Here is a 23,158-nt window from a genome sequence, read left to right as displayed (position 1 = left end):
CTCACTTACATAATAAGTTCCATGTCAGCCAGGGATACAAGGGAAGACCTTGTCTTAAAAAAATAAAATAAAATAAAAATAAAAAGGGGGGCTATCACAGATAGATACAAATAAACATTTTTTAAAAAAATAGCTTAAACATTTCTTTTTTATGGTTTTAAACTGATAATAATAATAATCAAGGGCTACTCTGAAAAGTATGCTAAATTTGCAAAGATATAATTCATTTAAAGAAATTTAGCAGAGAAACACTAACATACCGCCCAGTTTAAAACGCTGATGGAAATGATTCTTTGCAGACATATGCTTCAAACATGCATCCTTGGTGCTAAACAGAAGAAAGCAAGATGGGCATGCAAAACACTGGATGATCTGAGGAGGAAGGCCAGTGCTATGCCCATCGGCTGCAGCTACCTAAAATAAAAGGGAAAGCCATGTCACCACTAAGCCCAGTGTGTAAACTAACACAATAAAAAAAGGAACTTTAAATTTCGAATTTTATCATACCAATGCTACAGCTAAAATCAATACTCAATACATTTTTTTTTAAAAAAATTAACACCTTATGGTGACATACAGATTTAATAGAAATGGGTTAAATCAAGACATAAGATTTAGCCAATAAGAAGTTAGAGCTAATTGGGCCAGGCAGTGTTTAAATGAATACGGTTTCTGTGTGATTATTTCTGGTGTAAGCTAGCTGGGGTAGCTGGGACAAACAAGGGGCCCCCACTCCCTGTAACAGTTTAATGATAATCTCTAGGACTGCTGGAGTTTAGCGAATAAACTTAGTGCCCTAAGTCATTTTATTTACAATATTTAAAATTTTTATCAGCATCATTAGTGACTGCAAGATTAAGAACAACATGAAAAAAATCCTATACCATTCCATAACTATCTAGAAAAAGAGTGTCTGCTCACAGAGCATGTTCTTCTTACCTTAGAGAGAAGATGATCCCTATACTGCTGTTGAGAAACAAAATGCTCATAACATACAACACAAGCAAAGGAACTGGCGAGAGGTCCACGTAATGTAATTGTTGGATCACATGGGGAGTGGTCAAACCTACACAATCAAGAGAAGCAACATTAGAAAGATCCATTTTCCAGCAGATAAACCACTTTGCTTTGCATGTGAAGCTGATGTGCATGAACACAAAAGACATACAAAGTTGTCTGTACTTCTTGAGACGTCTATGAAGGAAAAAATGGCTGGAAACCCCCAAACTCTCAACTCCCCGTCTTTTAACTACCTAAAAAAGAAACTACAGAAAAAAAAGAAATCTCTGCTTTCTCATGATCTACTGAAAAGAAGCTCAGCTAATCTGCAAATGGGCAACGACAGAGCATTTACTTATCAGCCGGGTGGGGGTGGCACATTATAAATTCTGCCTTGGGTAATTACTTTGGAATGCTCTGTCAGATTATGTAAGAGAGACAAATACCTGTAAATGCTGTCTCCTGAAATTTACTGTCACAGGCTGGATTTCTCTACAACTATTTCAACTGTGCTATAATGCTGGAGAACAATCTAAAATCCTACCCAGCTTTCTAGAAAACCTAAATATAAATTACAAATAACATATCAAAATAGCATAAAAGAACTTGAGTTTCAAATATTAAGCTAAAACTATACTGGTATATCAAACTTCATTTAACAAAATCATTTTGAGAACTGTTTACACATGAATGAGACCCAAGATAGGATCTCTAACACTACAGAAAACAAAAGCAACTTGTCCCCCAGATGACTAACCTTCACCATCTGAATTCAGAGTATCCTCCTTACCTTTTCAAATGTCCAAGCAAAAGGTGCCCGTTGTCAAATTCCTTGTTACAGTGCATTATAGGACACAAAATTGACTTCTCACATCTCCCCATTCTGCCTCCACTTTGGAATGAATTTTTTTTCACAGAATTAATTGTTTTGAGTCCTACAACGTCAAAGTAGGCCATTATAAAACAGGCCATAGTTGTGAAGTGACATTTAGTATCACAAAAACTAAATGTGTTTTGTGTGTGTGCATACACACGTTCACATGTGTGCACACCACACATGGAGGCCAGAAGAAAAGCTTGGGTGTCCCTTAAGTGTGCTATACACTTTTGTGGAAGCAAGGTCTCTCGGTTGCCTGAACTTACTAAGTAGGCTAGGCTGGCTGGCCCGCGAGCCCCAGGAATCTCCTGCCCCTATCTCCGCAGCACTGGGATCACAAACACACACTGCCAGGCCTGGCATTTCTGATGGGGGTTCCAGGGCTCACACTGAGGTCCTCGTGCTCCCACGTGACCTTTCATCATTTTCTCCCTAAAACTTGATTTCAGTACCACCTATATCCACTAGCAATGGAGGCAAACCCACACACCTTCTACCTTAAGGCTCCCAGGAAGTTCAGGAACTGAATGAAATGTGATCTCTAATGAATACCTGACATTTTTAGCCACTGGTCCACACACTGTCTTGCTGCTTCTGTTTCTGAATGTCCTTGAATAAATTCCAATTCTTGTAAACCATGAGCGTGCTGAAAATCAAGTTTTTCCTAAAGATAATAAGAAAAAACTCAGTCGACTTATGAGAACTACTGTTTCTTGGGTGAAAAGACTTTGATACATCAGTGATATAAAGAGTATACTTTATCCCAAAACTCCTCACCTAGAAATTTATAACAAAGACTATACATATGTCAAAATAGTCATATGTGCTACACTAAGCTGCTGAGCCCACAGCTATTTGTATAAAATTTGCTACATTTTTACATCTCAAAAAATATGAAAGTAGGCAAATTACAGCAAACAGTTGACGCAAGTCAATAAACAATGACCAAACATTTTCCATTGTGTGAGGTCATATTTTTGTGAGTCAGCAAATGGTGTTGAATAAACAAGGACAAAATGAATGAGTCATTCATTTCAAATTATATAATCTATATGTAAGAGGTTTTCAAAAAGGCTAAAAAACAGCTATATTTTAAGGTAATATTGTAATGGAAATATAAAGGGTTCTTTTCAGCTTTAAATTTTTAGACATTTTCAAATTTTTATAGTTTTCTATATATAAGAGCTTAGCAAATACTTTTTCAATGAATAATATCAATATCAGACACTCAGCAACATTTACTCCATGGCAGCACAAAGTATCTGCTACCATTTACAAAGAGTGCCAGGGCACACATTTTCAAAAAGGGCTGAAAAGCAAACGGTTTAGGCTTAGCCCAGAGTCTCCACCACCACCTCTAACTCCTGTTGCCATAGAATCAGAGCAGCCATAGACAGTATGTTAACGAGTATGGCAGTATGCAATAAAGTTTTATTTACAAAAACCCACAAACAAACAAGTACATTACAACTCCTGAAAATAAGTGTATGTATTTAGCTCTTCCTATCCATGGCCCCTGCATCAGCTCCTGTTTCCAGATTCTTTCTCTGTTTGAGTTCTTATCCTGACTTCCTTCAGGTTAAAAAAAAAAAAAGGACCAAGATTTTAATCTGAAGACAAATAGAAAGGGCAGCCATAAAGAAGTCTCAAGAATACTGACATGTACATATTTAAATTTTTTATAGTCAAATAAACAGAAATACTGGCTTTAATACAAAAATTTGAAAGTATCTTTCACAGAGAAGTAAAGTTCTAATGTAGCAATGTGATCTTTCCTTCCTTTCTTTCCTTCTTTCTTTTCTTTTTTTCTTTTTTTGGTTTTTCGAGACAGGGTTTCACTGTTCAGCTTTGGAGCCTGTCCTAGAACTTGCTCTTATAGACCAGACTGGCCTCAAACTCCAAATGATTCGCCTGCCTCTGCCTCACGAGTGCTGCGATTAAAGGTGGGATTAAAGGCGCGCCACCAGTGCCCAGCGCAATGTGACTTTTCAATACACGAAGTCTGTATCCTCAACTTCATAAATCACCAATTTCTCACTCTATAATCACTGCACTGAAATCTTGAGTAATAACAATATCAGGGACTAGAGAGAGGACTCAACGAGTAATAAGTCACACAAGCATAAGGACCCACATAAAAACCAGGCATAATGGCATGTGCTTATAGCTGCAGAACTTGGAAGTAGGCAGGCAAATCCCTGGGGCACACTGCCCAGCCAGCCTGTCTTAATCCCTGAGTTCCAGGCCAATGACAAACCTTGTCTCAAAACACAAAGCAGATGGTTCCTAAGGAGAAACACCCAAGGTTGAGCTCTGTTCTCCACAGGCATACACACGCACACACACATTACAAAACACCACAAACACCAAAAATAATTACAAGACATTTTCTGTAGTTTTTATGTAGAATAATCACTCACTAGAACTATTCAAAAATTCTGTTTATTATTTTACTTTTTGGAACTATGTTTACATCTTTATTATACATAAGTCTATAAATTAATAAATCCTTATTAAAATAAAAACATACCCTGAATGCTCTATTCTTCTCTTCTTTTTGTTGTTTTTCCACTTCAACATGACGGGCGAGGCGAGCCAATGTTAAAGCAACTTTATCCTTCTGATGGTCTATATGGTCTTTGTGTTTAAAATTCTCCTATAGTAAAACAAAACAATTTTTATTCCACTTAATACAAAATCAACACTTAGACAATAAACATTCACTTCCAGTTATTGCATTCAAGAACCATTTACTTCTGTTATAGTTCTAAAAATCTTCCTGATGTGTGTTTTCAGATAGATGTGTGTATGTCTATGTGTGTGTTTGTGTATATGTGTGTATGTGTATGTTTGTGTATATGTGTGTAGGAGGGAGAGAGGGGAATGGAGGAAGATCTGACTTTATCTCCTGAGCACATATTTTACTGTGATATTTTGTAACTGATATGCTAACACAAGAGAAAAATGGACTCAAAACACTGAATGAATTAAGTGGCTGGAGATATTGACCAGTGGTTAAGAGCATTGGCTGCTTTCTAGAGGACCTAACTTGATTCCCTGCACCACATGGTGGCTCACAACTGTAACTCCAGTTCCAGGGGATCTGATGATGCCTTCTTCTGACCTCCAAGGGCATCAAGAATGCCCAGTGGTATACAAACATACATGCAGGCAAAACATCTAGATATACAAAACAAAAACATAGCACATACATACACATAAACAAGCAACTCGAAACTACAAGTGGGGAAAAGGGAAAATATACAAACAGGCAATAAACAAAAAGGAAGACAGAAGAAGGGCAACAAATGGTAAAACAATAAAATAAATAAGGTATTAACCCAACTACTCTACATGGCAAGTCTAAATACACCAATTAAAAGATACATTGTCCAATACTTAAAAAAAATTTGAGGGCCAGTGGGGATTGCTCAGTGGGTAAATGCTCTTGGTGCCAAGCTTGAGCATCCAAATTCACCCAGAACCCACAGGGTGGAAACAGAGAACCGACTCACACGTGTCCTCTGACCTCCACCCGCACCAGAACATGAACACACTCACACATATACACACACATGCACACAAATAAATATATGTAAATTATAAGAAATCTTCCTTTAAATACAGAGCCACACAGAAATAAAAACAAAGAATGAAAAAACAGATTATTTGCTTAGGGCTAAGGATTTAGCTCAGTGGCAGAGTGCTTACCTAGCATGTACAAGGCCCTCAGTTCAATTCCCAGAGGCAGAAGATGAGGAGAGAGAGAGAGAGAGAAAGAGGGAGGTAAGAAAGAAAAGGGGAGGGACAGAGAGAAAAAAGAGAGATTTGCTAACAAAGAGGTCAGATGTTGACTTCAGATGTCTCAATTGCATCTCACCTTTTCTTGTTTGTTCTTTAACAATTTCATACAGGTATAGAACGTACTTGATCAGTCACCTCCGCCCTGCCTTCTCACACTCCCATCCTGTCCTTCCTCCCCTCTGCACTCCTTTTGACCCCTTTTTTCTTCCCAATTACTCTCCCTCTTACTTTTTTATCTTGTTTGTTTGCGACTCACTGGGTTTTGTTTTCTTCATAAAAATAAACAAAAAGAACCCTGACTACTAATCTCAAGAGTAAACTGAGAGACAGTGCTGGAACCTCGGTGGGAATATAGTAAAGGAAGCTAACACACACTAATTTTTTAAACTTTGCCAATTCTGAAGTTAACAATTTAAAAATGAAAATATATGTTAAGTATTTTCTCCTTAATAATAATAGGACGTAGGTTCAATAGTTACATGGTACTATTACTATTATTATTACTTATCCAGTCTCTGTCTGAGGACCAGAAGAGATAGCTGAGGCTTAAGGCCTGGCACAGTGGTACAGCGCTTGCCCAGCAGAATCACAGAACAAGCCAGCGTGAGTGAACGACAAACCCACTGCTAAAGGTACAAAGTGAGACACAGCCACTAAACATACTGGATTACAGTCTTCAGTGGCTACAGGAGAACTCACTGGCATTGGAAAACTGCCTGCTCTGACAGCAATGCAGCAGGCAATCCAAGGACTCAAACAGCCTAGAGACTTTCAATTAGAACTCCAGAGAGAGAAATTTCCATCACCTTGTTAGCAACCTTCGCTGTCTACCTGAATGAATCTAGAGCCACCATGGAAACACGCCCTGAGAATGTCTACAAGGGCGGCCCCAGTACTGTCTACTCACTCCCCTAGTCCTATCAGAAGATGCAGACAGTTGTTCAGTTTCCTGTCACTGTATGCTTGCTGTCCCAATGGACTGAGCGCTCAAACTGTGAGCCAAACAACCCTCTCCTATCTTGAGTTGCTTTTGTCAACTACTTCATTATAGCAATGAGAAAAGTAGGTAACACATGAAGCCAACTTCAAAAAAAAAAAAAATTCAGGACAGATGAAAGTTCTTAAATATCTTATAAAACTAAGATTAAGGGTTCACAATTCTTAGGACTAGAAATGTTTACCATTCACTAATGCCAAAACGTTGTGATTTAATATGAAGTCACAGAATAAAATTCTAGAACTTCCCATACACTCAGGCTAGATTTGCCATTGGCTTTAGATTGAATTATCATTTATATTCTTAGATCTTTTCTAAGATCAGGTTTCAGATGTGTAACTTACCAAGGTCACATTAAACTAACTCTGAATCCACATAAGAAGGATAGGTTTTAAGTTTTATTGGAATATTAGCAGGACCACATATCTTGAAGTACTCACCAAGGTCACCTTAGACTAACTTCTGTATATGATACAAAGTACAACTAACGATTTCATATGGACAGCAAATAATAAGGTTTTGTAGTTGGGGTAATATAGGAAACCTGTAGGGAATATTCTGATGAGGAGTCTCTATTTGCACGTAAGTAGGTAGTAAGCAACAATACACCTCCCCTAGTACTGGGGATTAAACCTAGGACCTTGCATGTTCTGCAAGTGCTCTAATCACCTATGCAATATCTAGGCCCTCTTTCCTTTCTCCATTTTGAGACAGTCTCACTATGTTGTCTAAGTCAGACTTTCCATCTTCCTGCCCTGGCCTCCTGAGAAACTGGACTGCAGCATGAACCACCACCCCCAGCTTATCTCTATTTTTGACCTCTCAGTTTCTTTCAGAGCCAGAACTGCACAGAATTAACAAAGATAGTACAAAGTTAAGAGGTTAAAAAGCAGACACATCACTTAGCAAGTATAAAATTCATAGACTTTTATATTTTGTTGCTCTTAAGAGGGTCTGTTATAGGCTAGGCTGTCCTCAAACTTGCTATGTAGTCAAAGATGAGTCTAAATTCCTGGTTCTTCTGACTCCATTTGCCAAATGCTGTGATTTAGGTGTGAGCCACCACATCTGGCTAACTTCTTAATGCTTTTTTTAAAAAAAATCTGAGTTTAAACATGTCAAGTATCCTGGGTATCCCAGAAATGGCAATCAAATTCAGGATATTAGTTAACCTCATGTCCATGAGGTTCAAGCAGAGGCATTATACAAATGGTATAACTTGGGAAGGAAGGAAAGAGGACTCTTTGATGACATCCAGCTGAACAGTCTCAGCTCTGTGACAAGCTGATTACACTATCCTTTTCCGGTATGTTGCAGATCAGTAACCATTTCACAAGAAACCAGTTCTGACTATAAACTTAAATTCTAACTCTGATAGCAAGAGATTCATGAATAATTACCTCCAATGAGAATTCTATCATTTTGACAAAGTTTTCACCAAAAGATTTATCAAATGTAATGCACAAGGATTCCCTGGAAAGTATAAGAACCTGACACTTTCACTAGATCACTAGAAATTGTGGTCTGCTACGTAAACTGTACAATAAAGTACAATCATTAAATAAACCAATGAACTGACACAAAATCCTGCTAATCAATAAAGTGATGCTAAACTTATATTTCAGTATCTTTCTTTTCTATCACATAGACATAAACGTGAAAATAATACCATACCGCAAATCCAGAAAAGTATAAATCAAAATGTCTATAGCAGTTATGCCTGTCTAGAGGGTCTAGAGGGTCTCCTCCTTTCACACCTAGTTTCTAATTTTCCCACAATCAGTACTGGCAATGAAATTGTTAACAAACCTATCGATGATCAAGAGTAGATGAAGACAGAATGCGGTAAAACTTTGAATCTTTTGTTGCTTGGAAATAAATACCCAAGAGATAAAATGAGTGGCTTACAATTTCCCGAAGCCCAACAGAAGCATATTGATTAATTCTAGGTATAGTGGTGCATAAGCCTGCAGTCCTTGCTACTTGAGAAGTGGGGAAAAGTGTGCTTAAGATTATGCATGGATACCAACCTAACAATACAGTAGGCATCTCAATAAACTAAGAACTAAGATAAGTGACTTATATACAGAAGGTTTAGTGGCTCCTGTTAAGATTAAGTACCATTGCCATTTTAAAGCAAAAGACTACGTGGTTAAAACCATTTAATATTGTTTTTGTTTACTTATATATGTGCCTTTCTAGTATATTTTGGTTTTTAAAGAGACTGGTTCCCATGTTAAATCTCCAACTCTTGGACCCCAATGATACACCTCTTCAAGCTTCCCAAGTGGAGGGACAGCAACCCTCAAACACCACACCCAGCTCACATGTGCTTTCTGAAAACATCCAAAGCCCACGCACTAACTGCATTTTAAATAACAATACTTAACCAAAGTAAAAGCTAAAATTTTTAAGTATTTCCTTATCTAAGTTAGAATCCACTTTCTTCTATCTGCAACAGAAAATCTGCCCAATTATAAAAGCTTGTTCAATTATAAAGGTCATTTCGCAAATGTGTTTAAAAGGAGCTGATTACATCACAAAAGAAATTCTTATTAGCAGTTAAATTTCTCCCAAACTAATCCTCAATGAGTGCCTACATAAATGACTAACAGATGAACTTTGTTTTGAAATCCATTTACAAATACCTGCTTCTCAGATCATTGTATTCTCAATTTTGAAAGGTATTCTTAGTTTAGTCAGCTGAGTGCCACAGGGTTGCCAACTCTCCCCTCGTAATTAAGAACTGTCCTTAACACTGAGTGCTGAGAACAATGTAAGCCTTTTGGTTTTTCCTTTTTAATACATTGTCTTGCAACATAGCCCAGACAACCCTCAAAGTCATGGCAATCACCCTGCCTGGCCTCTTGAAGGCTGGGATTACAAACTGAATGTTTTATTAAAAAACTCTTGTCAGGCGTGGCAGCAACGTGCCTATAATCTCAGCAGTAGGGAGGCAAAAGCAGGTCTGAGGCCAGTGTAGGGCTAAATTGTTACCTAGAATTTTTTTTTCTGGCATCTCACCCCCTCTATTTTTGGAGACAGTCTCATTTTGTGTGGTCCAAGTTGACCTCAAACTTAAACCAAACAATCCTCCTGCCTCAGTTTTACAAATACTAGGATTATAAGTGTGAACTACCATGATTGGCTTTTTGGGGGGGGGGGGGGGACTTAAGGTATACACCACCGCACTCAGCCCACAAATTCTTTCAGTTCACTTCTCATACAACTTTCACCAAATGTTGACTCCCAACCTTTTCTTTATTGCTGTTACTAGCTAAATCAGTTGTTCAGAAATATTTTACCAAGATTAACTCAATAAAACTGTAAGGTTAAAGAAGTGAGTCTGCTTTGACAAGTTCTAGAAACACAATGTTGAAAATCATGGGTTTTTATGAATAAAATCACCGAATAACAGCTTGAGGTAGTATATAAGTGGCTTAAATAATACAAAAAAGACATTCTTGAATCACTGCTCATCTCTAAAAAGGTAATTTTAATAGCAATATTAAATTTTGTATTTCCTATAAAATTATGTTAACTGAAACATGAATAAACTATATCCATGTTTCAGTTAAAGTAATTCTGTAATTAATTTAATTCTGTAACATGAGATAACTACTCAACCTATTTCACAGGATAACAGAAGTTAAGAGAAAAAGCATTCTGCAAAAGCTGGCTCAAAGAAGAGCTCTCAGCAGCCATTTTCCTACCTGACTCACCAAAAGGCACTTTCTGGTTTTTGGCAAAGATACTAAAAATGCAATAAAAATCTGTTGGTTATAGGAGGCTGAATAGTAAAAGGCGTGCACAGAAAAAGACCCAAGGCAAAGGTTCACTTAGCTTCATTACCCTTAACTGTTATGTAAAGGACCCCAAGTTCAAAAAGCTAAAAACAGAGGCCAACTGCAAAACAGTATACACTAACCATCTGCCTAGCGTACTTGGTCGGGAAGACTTCCTGAAACAAACGCATTACCAAATTTAAAGCCCTTTGTCATCAGTTTTCCAAGGTTGATTTGTAATCTGTAATCCCAAAGTTCTAGGTACCAGAAGTCCCTTTTGCCCAATTTATGATTCAAGTCTCATCCCAAAAAAGTTTGAAAGGCAGCAAGTTTTCTCAAGAATTTTATATCCAAATACAGATAAAGCAGGAGATAAACACAGTGCAGTACAATATATATTCATCACCCCCAGTGATAATTTTAAAACCAAAAAACCCTTTTTACAAAGCCATCTCCTTCCCACTCCAATTTATTGTTCACAAATACAGAGTTCACAGAATATCTGCTTTATATAAACAATGTCAAAATCCAAACATGCAGATATACCCCATTCTATACTTTATACCAGTAAGAAAGCTGGTACCACCAAATCTGCTAAATACGATTCTACCTGTCATATCTTTTGAGTAAGTTGTTAGTATCTTTCTATATTTATTTTTCTAATGACAGACCCTCAGCACAGGAAACACATATGTGCATGCGCGTAGGAGTTTATACAACTTTGGAATTGAAGGAGGATTTCTAACTATCTTAGACTATGTGAAATTGTGAGAAAGAGTTACTTTTAACCCTGAGTGCCACTGTGATGCCTCTGACAGAGAAAGAGAAGAGGAGGAAGGAGGTGGGAGGGGAGGCAGAGAAAAAGAGAGGAGGGAAGGAAAAGTGAGCAGGACAAGACACAGTGGCTCATGCCAGTGATTCCCACACTCAGGAGGCTGAAGCAGAAGGACCACTGCCTATCTGAGGTTAGCCTGGGCTACAGAGTAGACCCTGTCTCAAAACAGAAAGAGAACTTGGAATGTAACTATAAGGTGCTTGCCTAACATTCAACAAGGCCCTGGGTTTGAGCCTCAGCACCACATAAACCAAGCATGGTCACCCATGTCTGTTACCGTAGCACTCAAGAGGTGAGGGCAGGGGGATCAAAAATTCTAAGTCATCCTCAGCTATACAGTGAGTTCAAAGTCAGCCTGAGCTACATGAGATCCTGTATCAGAAAAATAAAAAGGAGAAAGAACAAAGAAAAAAAGCAGAGGTTGATAAAGTGTTCAGAGGCTACTGGAATTACCACAAGCACAAAATGCATGAGCACAAACCACCTGCAGGTGCCAACTACAACATTCTTACACATGTTCATTTTCTCCACGTCTGCCCGGAAACTGTTCCTAAGTCAAAACTGAGAGCTATTGGCCACAGCTGCTGCTCTGAAGAAGGTACTGGCTAAAGGACCCTATGCAGCATTAGCCAGGAGGGATTCCACTCTGTGTCTTCAGTGCTCTCCACCAGTCCTCAGTTCTCGCTCACTGCTTAAGCTGCCCCAGAAAAGGAATGCAATGCTGAGGTCTTTCTTCAGCTTCAATTATTTTAGACGTGCATAGCAGACACAGTATAAAACAATTTTTGAACACTTCCATAACCTTTATGGCAACGGCCACACAAGCAATACACCGAGTCACAGGAACCGACACATCTTCATGCATAACTTAGCCTCTCCACAGTTTCATTTCCTTCATTTCTGTACATCTCTAAGGCTGTTCTTACCATTCTGAAGCCAGACACACTTCATGGCAGTCTCAGTTCTCCCTCCTAAATCAAAGGCTGCTTCTCCAGCAGACCAACTACACTAACACCCTCCAAAGTCAGCTGAGTCAGCTGGTAGGAAGGCTTTTCTGACCTCTCTAGCTGGCCTTTCTCATGACAACGTCACCACACGTATTCCTGTGAATAAAGAAGTTACTGCAGTGTATGGGCATCAGAATGCCTGGCTCTTCCTCGGCTTCTGTTCTGGATGGAGTCCCATGTGAGAAGGTACTCACCAGACATCAGTGTACCCATACCTTTCTCGGTCCTTGCCTACACACAGTGGATACTGAGGTGTGATTGACAGCTGCCCACGCCCAGTGGATGACCCCACACCCATGTACACATGGGCAGCACTAAATAAAGCTGTGGGAAATTTTAAAAGAGCCAGTACAGTAAGCTGGGAGGGAGATTTCTAAGCTGGAGGGGAGATTTGTTTAGGGAGGCCCAGGAAAGCAGGAGGGAGTGGGGATGAACATGACGAAGATACATGGTACACAAGTATGAAATTTTCAAAAAAGTAAAAAGCATGCAATTCATCCCATTCACAGGAAATCTAAGAATGCAGAATAACAAAATTAGTTATAAAATTAAATCTGCATTAGGCTTTAGTGTTTTTCAAAGTATTTATTTGTCTGGAGGCAGGGTCCATGTAGGCCTGGCTGTCCTGGAACTCACTATGTAGATTAGCCTGTCTCTGCCTCCCAGCACTGGCATGTAATGGCGTGTGCCACCACACCCAGTTAGTACCTTAATTAAAGTAGGGAAACAGAGGCTGAGACAATAAGTGACTTGCTAATACTGAGGTCAAAGCCTTTAGTGTTTTAAAATTCAAACACCATTTCACCTTTGTTTCACTACACAAAAGTGGAACAAAAAAGTAAGAGATAAAAATTATGACTAATCAGTGCCACGAGTGAACTGAGTCTGAGTAGTGGAGCAGAAGCTGTGAGCACTGTGACAACAGCCATAGTACAGAACCTCGACAGAAGAGTGAAGGCTATTCCTCATCTCAAAGGTGGGATAACTAAAACTCAGTACCAAGTATTAACAAGACGGCATGGATAGCCATAAACAGAAAAAGATTTGTCCCTAAAAGATGTGACCCGAGGGAGTCTGCATCAAAGTGGAGGCACACCACTGGCACACATCTGCAGAGATGAAGGTAGCTAGGAATGCTTAGTACATACAGCACACACATTCTGTCCTTGCCTTTCTTCCAGACAGGAAACTGACAAATCCACTGCAACCAAGATCAAGGTAGTCTTAAGCATTCACAATACACAGAGCTATTACAGGTCATTAAAGAAATATAAATACATGCACAATTCTGTGCTAAGAATCTAAATGAGGTCATTACATATTAAATATATTTTATTTAAGATATTAAGGAATGGGCTGCATTCCAAATAGGAAAATTTCCACAAAGAAATAGGACTTGTTATTGTTTTTTTAATTTTTTCTTGAAACAGGGTTTCACTATGTAGCCTTGGCTGGCCTACCATTGGCCATATAGATCAGGCTGGCCTAGAAGTGATAGGGATCTTCTGCCTGCCTCTGCCTCCATAATGCTGGGAATCAAAGGTATGGGACATCACACCTAGCTGGCAATGAAATGTTTTTCAAACAAGACTTGGAATCCTAGCACCTGAGGCAGAAGGGTTGCAACAAGTCCTGAGCCAGCCTGAGCAACAACAACACACCCTGTGTCTTAAAGATTGGAGGTAATTTCATTCCATCATTATTCAGGTCAGTGTTGCCTCACTAACTGAAAAAGATACAAAGGGTCCATAGCACAGTAAGTTACTTAACATATACACTGCATTATAAATAAGTCCTAGGAGTGTGACTCAGCCATCACAGACAAAAATGGGAGTTCTGTGTCCCTTCAAATGGAATGCTGTAATAGTCACTCTTACAGAAAAGAAAACGAAACGCATGGCATAAAGTTCATGGGGAAAAGGAGCACATGAAAGCTAGCCTTGTACAAGGACGAACAGAACCTCTAACAAAGCAATACTTGAGGCATTTACAGTCAAAGTTGAATTTTTAAAAAATATCACCAAATATATATTTACTTTCACTTATACCAAAGAGAAGAGGCAAGAATACTAAACACACTATAATACTCAAAAACAAAATCTAAGGTCTTCCAAGTTCTAAAAGAAACCTGAGAACTCTAACCTCGGAAAATCCAATAAACCATCTGCAATAACTCCCTCAAAAAAAAAAAAAAAACTAGTAAAGCCCTTAAAACCCAAAGATTGGTTGACTTTAAACATATCAGAGCTATACTATAAATGAATTTTATGATAATAAATTTAACCATTAACAATATATACAGAATGCATCTGTGAAGAACATACAATGGCTTACTTCTGGAATCCCAGTTCTTGGGAAAGTGAGGTGAAATTGTCTTGAAGTCAGAGCCAACCTGAACTATAGAGACACTGTATCTAATACAAAACCAACAGCAACAACACCACCAATTAAATATATACATCTGAACTAAGAAAATGCCATGAAATGAGACATTACAAATCCCCCCTCCCCCCCCAAAAAAACAATGAAAGTTCAAGAGTCAGGAAGAACTGAGACTGGACTGGCTACGAAATTCTTTTTCTTTCTTTTTGAGACAGGGTCTCATGTAGACCGTGAGGGCCACAAACTCAAAGAGTAGCTAAAGATGTTGAACTTCTGATCCTCCTGCCCCTACATCCTAAGTGCTGGGTTTAGACATACCATTACTGGTTGATGCAGTACTGGGATTTGATCCCAGGGCATTCTGCCCATTAGGCAAGTACTGTTCTCACAGAACTATATTCTCGGCCCCTGTATTTTTTTTTAAAGATTTTAAGAAAAACTAAATACATTCTTATACAAATGCTTTTGACTATTAAACATACAAATTAAATGACATTTAAATATACAAATTAACATCAAAATCTTGGCTAGTAGAACAAAATGGCTCACACTTTCTAATTCCAGCTCTTAGGAACATGAAATAGGATTGAGAGGTGGTTGGGGAGGAAGAGAGAGGGAAGAGAAGCAATGGGGGAGAGACGGAAGGAAAACTTGAGCAAAGTTTTCCTTTGGTGGGTGGGGAAAGGATTCAAAATAGATAAAGTGCTTGCCACATAAGTACAAGGACTCAAGTACCCATGTAAAATGCTGAGCACAATAGCATGCATGTGTGATATATATAGTATGAGGTGGGGGTGGGATGGAGAAATTCCTGGACCTCACTGCCTAGCTAGTCTTGGGTTGGCTAACCCTGTGAACTCATAGTTCAATAAAAGACCCTATCTCAAACAAACAAACAAAAGTAAATAAGGAAGACACCTGACATCAACCTCTGGCCTCCATGTGCTATACACACATACACACACACACACACACTCACCATACACACACATATATCATGCATACACATTTATGCTAAGTATACAAAATCTCAACATCAAAGAGATTAAGGGAAAAAATCAGACTTCCTTGGGAAGAGATTCTGGGTAAAGACAGATCAGTATCAAAACCCTTAGCAAGACTGGCATGACTAAAAGCCCAGCATGGTGCCATTCCCCTGAAGTCCCTGCCCCCAGGAGGTGAAAGCAGGAAAATTAGGTATGGGGCAGCCTGAGGAGCTACCTAAAGCCCCTCTCAAGACACAACTGAACTGGGACCACCTCTGCATCCTACAGGAAGTGAACACAAACTCCAGTAGTAAGATCTTAAGTAATACAAAAGTGCATTATAATAAAGTCAAATAAATAATGACACAGGAGTACAAAAATGGGACTACACTAATAAGAGAAAAAGAATTTAATAAAACACCATTCTCAATCATCCAGGAAAGGAAACTCCATAGATTTTAATGGTTTATGAAACTTGCTAATTATGAAGAAAATCTGCATTCAATACAGTAAACAACACTCACTTACTGATAACTTCTTTAAGTTTTAAGTGAAAAAAAACTGTCTAGTTTGTATGTCCACTAAAAACCACACAGAATCAACCTGACTAACCGAATGACATGCATAAGATGTATCCACAGTAACAATTAGTTATTAGTCTAGCCATCAACATTAAGTACATATGGGTAAATTTCAAAAACAGGGGAACTGGACAGTGCAAAACTGGGGCAAAATATGCCTCACATTGAAGAACAAAAATTGTTATTGCAGTCTTCTACTCCTAAAAGGATCTAACACATAATCCTAAGCCTTCAGCAGAATCCCAATGAACTAGAACTTCAAGAATGATGAGTGTGGCTAACCTTTCTGTTACCCTTATCAGTATCCAATTCTACAGTGAGAGGGAATTCTGGACTTTGTCTTTTCAACCTCCTTGCTTACAACACCTGAGAGGTATATATCCTGGATGTGTCAGGCCCTTAAGGACGCTATCAATCAGGTCACTTAGGTATAATGCAGTAAAGTAGCCTGAAAGAATATATGCTGCCCTCAAAAATAGCATTTTGAAGGCTAATAAATGCAGTTATACTAATAAAGAAGCTGCCAGTTTAAAAAGGAAAAAAAAACCAATTATACTGACAAGGAAGCTGCCACAGACTACTATATATAATATATAGTGCCATCAACTTTACTGTTTAAAATGACCTTGCTGTTTTTATCCCAGTAAACACATCCATTAAGCAAATATAAGTTGTTTTACTATGGCTATGATGAGCAAGGTTAGATGTGAGATAAATGACTACATCAGAAAATCTAGAATATACAAAGAAAAAAAGAGCTACTTTTATGTCTAGAAACCAATCATTAAAACCTAAAACAAACTTCTGTGACATTAATTAAATAAAGAGGGAGATTTATGCTATAACCTTCTGAAATTAGTAACAGAGCTATAAAAAAACAAATTAGCATTCAGAAGTACATGGAAATAGTGCAATTGTACAGATAATAAAGATAATAAACTAGGTAAATCACTGTGAAGTCACATGAACACCACATCGAAGGTTAGGTCTTAAACATAAGAATGAAATTTAAAAAGGCACTTTATATAACAATAAATGGAAACAGTATTTCTCTATACACAGTAACTACAAAAAACCATATTGTCTTCAAATACATCTTACGTCTAGTCAAGAAAGGACATTTTGAAGGAAAGGATCACTAAACACATCCCTTTCGAGAAAATCAAATCATTAAACTTTTAAGTACTCCAAGGTATCTAAAAAAGCTAGTGATATTCTCACTCAACCTAATAGGAAATTCTGCTGCAGGCTCTGCAGACACAATCTAAATATTTAGCTGGTTAAATCTAAATGCTATATTCTACTGTACTGTCTACTGGGGTTGTCTCACTACACCAAGTACCAACTTTTATAACACCATCATAATCATTCAAGTTTGCCAGAGTTAAAAAAAAAAAGAAAGATAAACAGGTAAAAGATGTTGGAATATTTCTGAGTCAAGTAGCTACAGCTAAGAGAGCTCCCACCCTACCATACTCTGTTCACAAACGACTCAAGGGCCAAATACTTTTTTAGTTTGTCTGTTTAATCACTAATCTGGTGATTTCCTGACACTCTTCACTTTCAGGAAAATTGAGTCCTTTGGAGTTGCTTGGACTTAACAATTAGTAGTCAAGCAATGTACTTCATTAAGAAATAGCTTAAACATCTAAGATGATAGTAGGGCTGTCCTGAACATATTTAACAGTGTATAATATTGTGAAAATTATTAAAGTGCTAAATTTCATGTGCTTCTTATGTTGTTGTCTACTATGATTTAAAGCAATAATTGGTACAAATAAATTAGGTGGGAATGCCAAAAGTTTCCAAGAACATGTCTTCAAGCATTATTTATTTTTGTTTCGTTTTTGAACAATAGGAGTTTCTCAAATCATATGTGCTATGTAGCATCTAATTCAGGGCAAGATGGAAAAGGAGGAACATCTGCAGTAACCCGAACTAGTCAGAAACACTGCACAAAGTTGCGTGCACCCTTTCCCCAATGCCGTCTGAGTGGCTACTCCTTTCTCAGAAGAAACTGCACTGCTATGGGTAGGGGCTTGAGTCTACGCCTTTGTATAGAATTCGCTGTGAGCTACAAAAGTCTGTTTTTTTTCTGGAGCTCATCTGAGAGACACTTTAGAGAGCCCTGGAACGAACCTAAGGAAGTCAAAGTAAAATGTTGTTGATAATACAGAAAAGTAAGTTAAATATTAACCCTAGATACAATTTGGTTAAATTTGCTAAATGCTTGATAACTAGTTCAGGTTTAATCTACAAAGAAAACAAATAGGTCCAATACAGTACCCTAAAATGATCTGACAAAGTAACTTCATCCAAGCTGTGAAATCCATGCCTTCAATCTAGATGCACAAATGAGAAGTGCCAGCCGGGCCTTTATTTGGAGGCAGAGCTAAGCTGATAGCTATGGGTCCAAGGCCAGCCTGGTCTACATATCAAGTTCTATGTAGTAAGACAAAGAAATGTAGATTAAGCAGAGTGCTGGCTATGGGTATGAAAGGAGGAAGGCATTGTCTAATGACTTACAAAGAGGTTAGCATCACAGAAAATGTCAACCACTATGATGTAAGAATCATGGTAAGAAACAGAAATCACATAAACCCATAAGTCAGTGCTATATTCCACTAATAGTATACTTAAAACATTTTGATCAAGCAGATTAAAAATAAAGAAAAAGCAGGTGTTTGAACATCCAAGACGTTACATAATTACATTTGTGAAAAAATTATTTTTTGGCTGCCAAGTTACATTAGGTGAAGTGTTCAAACCTCCTCAAACTTGACACTTTCTACTTTAAAAGTCATGCTGTGAAGACAAGGACATAGGGGCTAGTATATTATATAGCCATTGCCTTGAGATTAGAGATGATACCGTAGGACACTAACATAACTGAGGTATCTGCTGCCAGCTCCAGAAAGGTGGAGCGTTATTATTGGGAGCAAAATGTAAATCATCTCTTAGAGTTAGTCCAGTTGGATTACACGACAAATTAAGTCAACCAAGAACACATCACTCAAGTGTTGATTCCAACCTTTCAAGAATTCAATAAGAAGTATTATCATCTATATTCAGAAACAGCTGTGTATCTTGAAAACACCCAATCACACTTTACATATCAGGGATTTCTCAAGTAAGTCTAGACTAATGTCATCCCTCTTTACTTCAAGAGACCAGATTGTCAGGCATGTTTGGAATTCTTGCTCTTAAAGAGTTCAGATTTGCATGCCTGGATGATGGGAATAATATTCTGTATTTCCAGGGCCATGGCGATGCATTTGTCTATTGTACTGAGAATGTAATGCACTATCAACCTCAAAAGAAGCAACTGCTTAGAAAACAGGTTTAAGAAGGCCGTCTCACTGGAAGGCCCACTTTCACGCCTGAGTCTCACAGGTGGTAAGTCAAAGACTACAAGGATTGATGGCAATGAAAGCTATCCCACATGCAGCGTTATGAGCAGTGATGGTGTGGTAGCCTTCAGTCAGGATGAAGAGTTTAACTTTTCTACAGTCATGTTACAGGTAGGAAAATACTTTTTCCACTTTGAGTCCAAAAGTAGACCTTTGACATTTAATCATCCCAGTTAGAAGTAAACTGGATTTGGCAAAAATTTTAAGGAATTCCAGCAGACATATAGCTTCATGACTGATAACTGTATGAACTATGGTGAGCTGATAATCTTAACAGAGGGACTGTAACACATCTACCACTTTTTGATGACCCATCAAGCTGAAGCCTGAAGTTCCAGAAGCACTGGTGATCTAAAAATGAAGGTTTTGCACTTCAGTCTTAGTAAACACTGATCTAGTAGCAAATTGTTTCCAGATCCAAAATCTGCTAGTCCTCAGTTTACCAACAAGATTTTCCTGAGGCATGAATCTACACATTTTCTTTTAATTCCAGAAGATTCAGATTCCTGAGTACCCTTCTCTGGACTTATTTTGGAACAAAAATAATGGGTAAACCCCTGTCCAATACTCCTTAGAGCAAAGTCTCCATTTGGCCAACAAAGCTTAAGTCTTTTTATCATAAACTTCATTCCAAAGGTCTAGAACTCAGACATCAGCTGTGATTATTCCAGACATGCACTCATTTTCTGAGATGACCCCAACTTGAGGAAAAACAGGTAAAGTAGGATCTTGGAAGGGTAATCTGCTAAACATCCAGAGTATTAATTTTTATACCCATGTCGCTCTGGAGAGTCTCCCTTTTTTCTATATCTATAAGGGTGATTCCGGGGTTTGTACCAATCCCCTTTGGAGTACCCTCTGTTGTGATAATGTGCTTTCTGATCGTGACTATAAAAGTATCGATGCTGAGTATAGTATTTATTGTGATCTTTATATTCATTTTCTTTAATACTATTGTCTTCTGCAACAATAGCATTCACATCTTGTCCAAAAAGAGATGTACCATCAAAGGGCAAGTGTAAGATCTTCTCCTGGGTTTTCTTAGTGAGAGATGTAAGTCGAAGCCAGGCCTGTCTTCTATAGTCTACTGCCATGGCCATAACTCTGACTACAGAGTCCATTATGTCCCTGGTGGTACAAAGCTGCCAAAGTCCTGCATCCATGCCATCCGATATTATACACCTTGCTTTTCCGCGATCAAACTCTGGATCATGAACCAGATCTTCCATGTCTTCCCAGAGTTTACGCTGATACTGAGTCATATAGGCCATATAGCTGGCAGCTCGGGCTGCAATGGAAGCAGCGTGGTAGAACCTACAACCCATGACCTCCATTTCTTTTGAGGTAGAGTCTAAAGGAGATGTCGTGTTTCCTCTTTTGCTATGTTCTAGTACATCTATAATGGGTCCCTCAGCTGGTGGATTTGGTTGGAAAGGAGATGTGTCCTTGGCCACAGGATATACCCTATGTCCCATGAAGGAAGAAGGATGGCAATCAGCAGGGTCTTTAAAAACTTCAGTGGTGGCAATTCTCAAAAGTGGATGCAATGGAGGAACCAAACGTTTTTTAGAGGTCATCCAATCAGGCTTCCCCTCACATGTTTCGGTTTCAGACTGTAATGTCACCCTCTTTATAACACCTCTTTGTTCCATTCTCTTCAAAAGACCCGTGAAACTAGATTGCATGGGGTCAGTTGGCTGCCCTTTGTCATCAGCTGATGGAGATTTGCAATCAGCCTCTTCTTCAACTGTAGATAAGCCGTCCTCCTTAGAGGTGGACATATCCCAAGGAACTGACGAGTTCTCACTTGACCTAGAATGATGAAATCTAAAACAACTCCTGGACTGCAGATCACGTATGACTCTGGACATCTCAGCCACTTGTGTCTGGAGATACAGGATGGCATCCTGTCCATTCTGTGAAGCTGAAGACATCATGATAGGTAAATCTTCTTTGACCTCAGAAAAAGCCAAAGACTCTTGGGGGACCAGTAGTGATGATGAAGGTAGAGTCTGACTGTTTTGTGATTTAAGTGTCTCTGTTTCAGAGATATTAATATCTGAATTATTTTGATCATTTTTCTGGTTCTCCAACTGATTCTCAACAGAAGAAGGTTGAGAAACTATTCTTTGTGGACTGTTGGCACAACTCCCAGAGGAGGAGCTGCTGTCTCCAATGGGAAGAGGAACACTGCAGCTAGAGCACATTTCTGGGCGATGATTCTCAGAGGGTGGCACCTTAGATTCAGGCATTCTCTGGGTTATCCACATGAACAAGAAAACCAAGGAAGAAAAAAAAATGCTTTTAATATGTTAACTTTCAAGTGCAGAGATGCATGTCCAGTAAGTAGAATTCAAATTTTATATTATTATAAATAAGAATGACAGAAACAATAGGTCAGCAAAAGAAAACAGAAGACAAATGCACAGGATTCATTACCCTTGACCCCATTAAAACAATAAGCATTAATGTTGAACATAAAAAAAAAATCATGATAAAAATAAAATCATTTTGGAGTTGGGAGATGGTTTAGAATGTAAAGTGCTTGTCACACAAATATGAGGACCTGAGTTTAGATGCCTAGTATCCACATAAAAGCAAGGCATGCAACTGGACATCTGTAATTCTAGCACTGGGGAAATGGACACAAGCAAATCCCAAATGCACTGGCCAGACAGTGTAGTTAGCCAGCCAGCTCCAGGTTCATTAAGAGTTCCTCAAAAATAAAGTAAAATAAGTAAGGTAGAAAGCAACTGAAGAAGAACCCTGATGTTAGCCTCTGTCCTTCACATGTGTGTTCTTGCACCTGCACATACATTCGCACACATCCATACAAACACACACACACACACACACACACACACACACACAAACACACGCCAAACAAAAATTCAGTTCAAAGTAGTACTTATTTTACTCTCTTGCTTAATCTCAGGCTAAGATAAGATGCTGCGGTAAGGACACTTGTAATAACAACTAATAAAAGAAAAAAACATCTGTTCAGTATATACAAGACAGCAAGTGGAAGATGATGGCGGAGAAAACTTGAATAGAGTACTACTAAAATGGGAAAAAAAATTTTAATTCCCTCAAGTGGGGTCATTTTAAATTGCCTTAAGATTTTTTTTCTTAACTCCCCATGAATAACCTTCTGGTTGTATATTTCTGCTTAATATTTTGTAGTTTTAAGGAACTTATATATTTACTTTTTCATTTCATCCCCAAGACAATCCTGTGAGGCAGAACTAATTCTCATTTGAATTGCAAAAAAAACAAAAAAATAAACAAAATAAAGCAACACAATGCAAGGGCTAAGATGAAGTGAGAGAAATCTCAAACTGAGCCATTCTGATCACAGATCCAAGTCTCAAGTCCCTATGTCATAAAACAAGAAGGCTCTGGTCACCACAAGCAAGCAAGAACTAGGAATTCTCTAATCAAGAAAAGTTCATTAACAGAAATTTGGGCTAAGTAGTAATAAATGGAAGCCAACAT

General features: G+C 38.3%; 1 protein-coding gene across 7 annotated transcripts in view; it reads right to left on the bottom strand.

Moving 5' to 3' along the window:
• Positions 1-23,158, bottom strand: part of Znf451 (zinc finger protein 451) — a 57,369-nt gene that overhangs the window by 23,535 nt on the left and 10,676 nt on the right. For 5 of the 7 annotated variants that reach the window (XM_075980503.1, XM_075980507.1, XM_075980505.1 and 2 more), the window contains 5 exons: positions 4,407-4,532; positions 2,429-2,540; positions 1,790-1,934; positions 940-1,066; positions 261-414 (listed from right to left, as the gene is read on the bottom strand). In XM_075980503.1, the coding sequence (XP_075836618.1) occupies positions 261-414; positions 940-1,066; positions 1,790-1,934; positions 2,429-2,540; positions 4,407-4,532 (664 nt within the window). Of the gene's footprint in view, positions 1-260; positions 415-939; positions 1,067-1,789; positions 1,935-2,428; positions 2,541-4,406; positions 4,533-15,463; positions 21,919-23,158 lie in introns of those variants that run through there. The other 2 variants (XM_075980508.1, XM_075980511.1) reach the window with 2 other exon arrangements.

Source organism: Microtus pennsylvanicus, chromosome 7 (assembly GCF_037038515.1).
Source record: "Microtus pennsylvanicus isolate mMicPen1 chromosome 7, mMicPen1.hap1, whole genome shotgun sequence".
Taxonomy (NCBI): Eukaryota; Metazoa; Chordata; class Mammalia; order Rodentia; family Cricetidae; genus Microtus; species Microtus pennsylvanicus.
The sequence above is the reverse complement of the archived record's forward strand: the minus strand, read 5'-3'. Positions and strand labels throughout refer to the sequence as shown.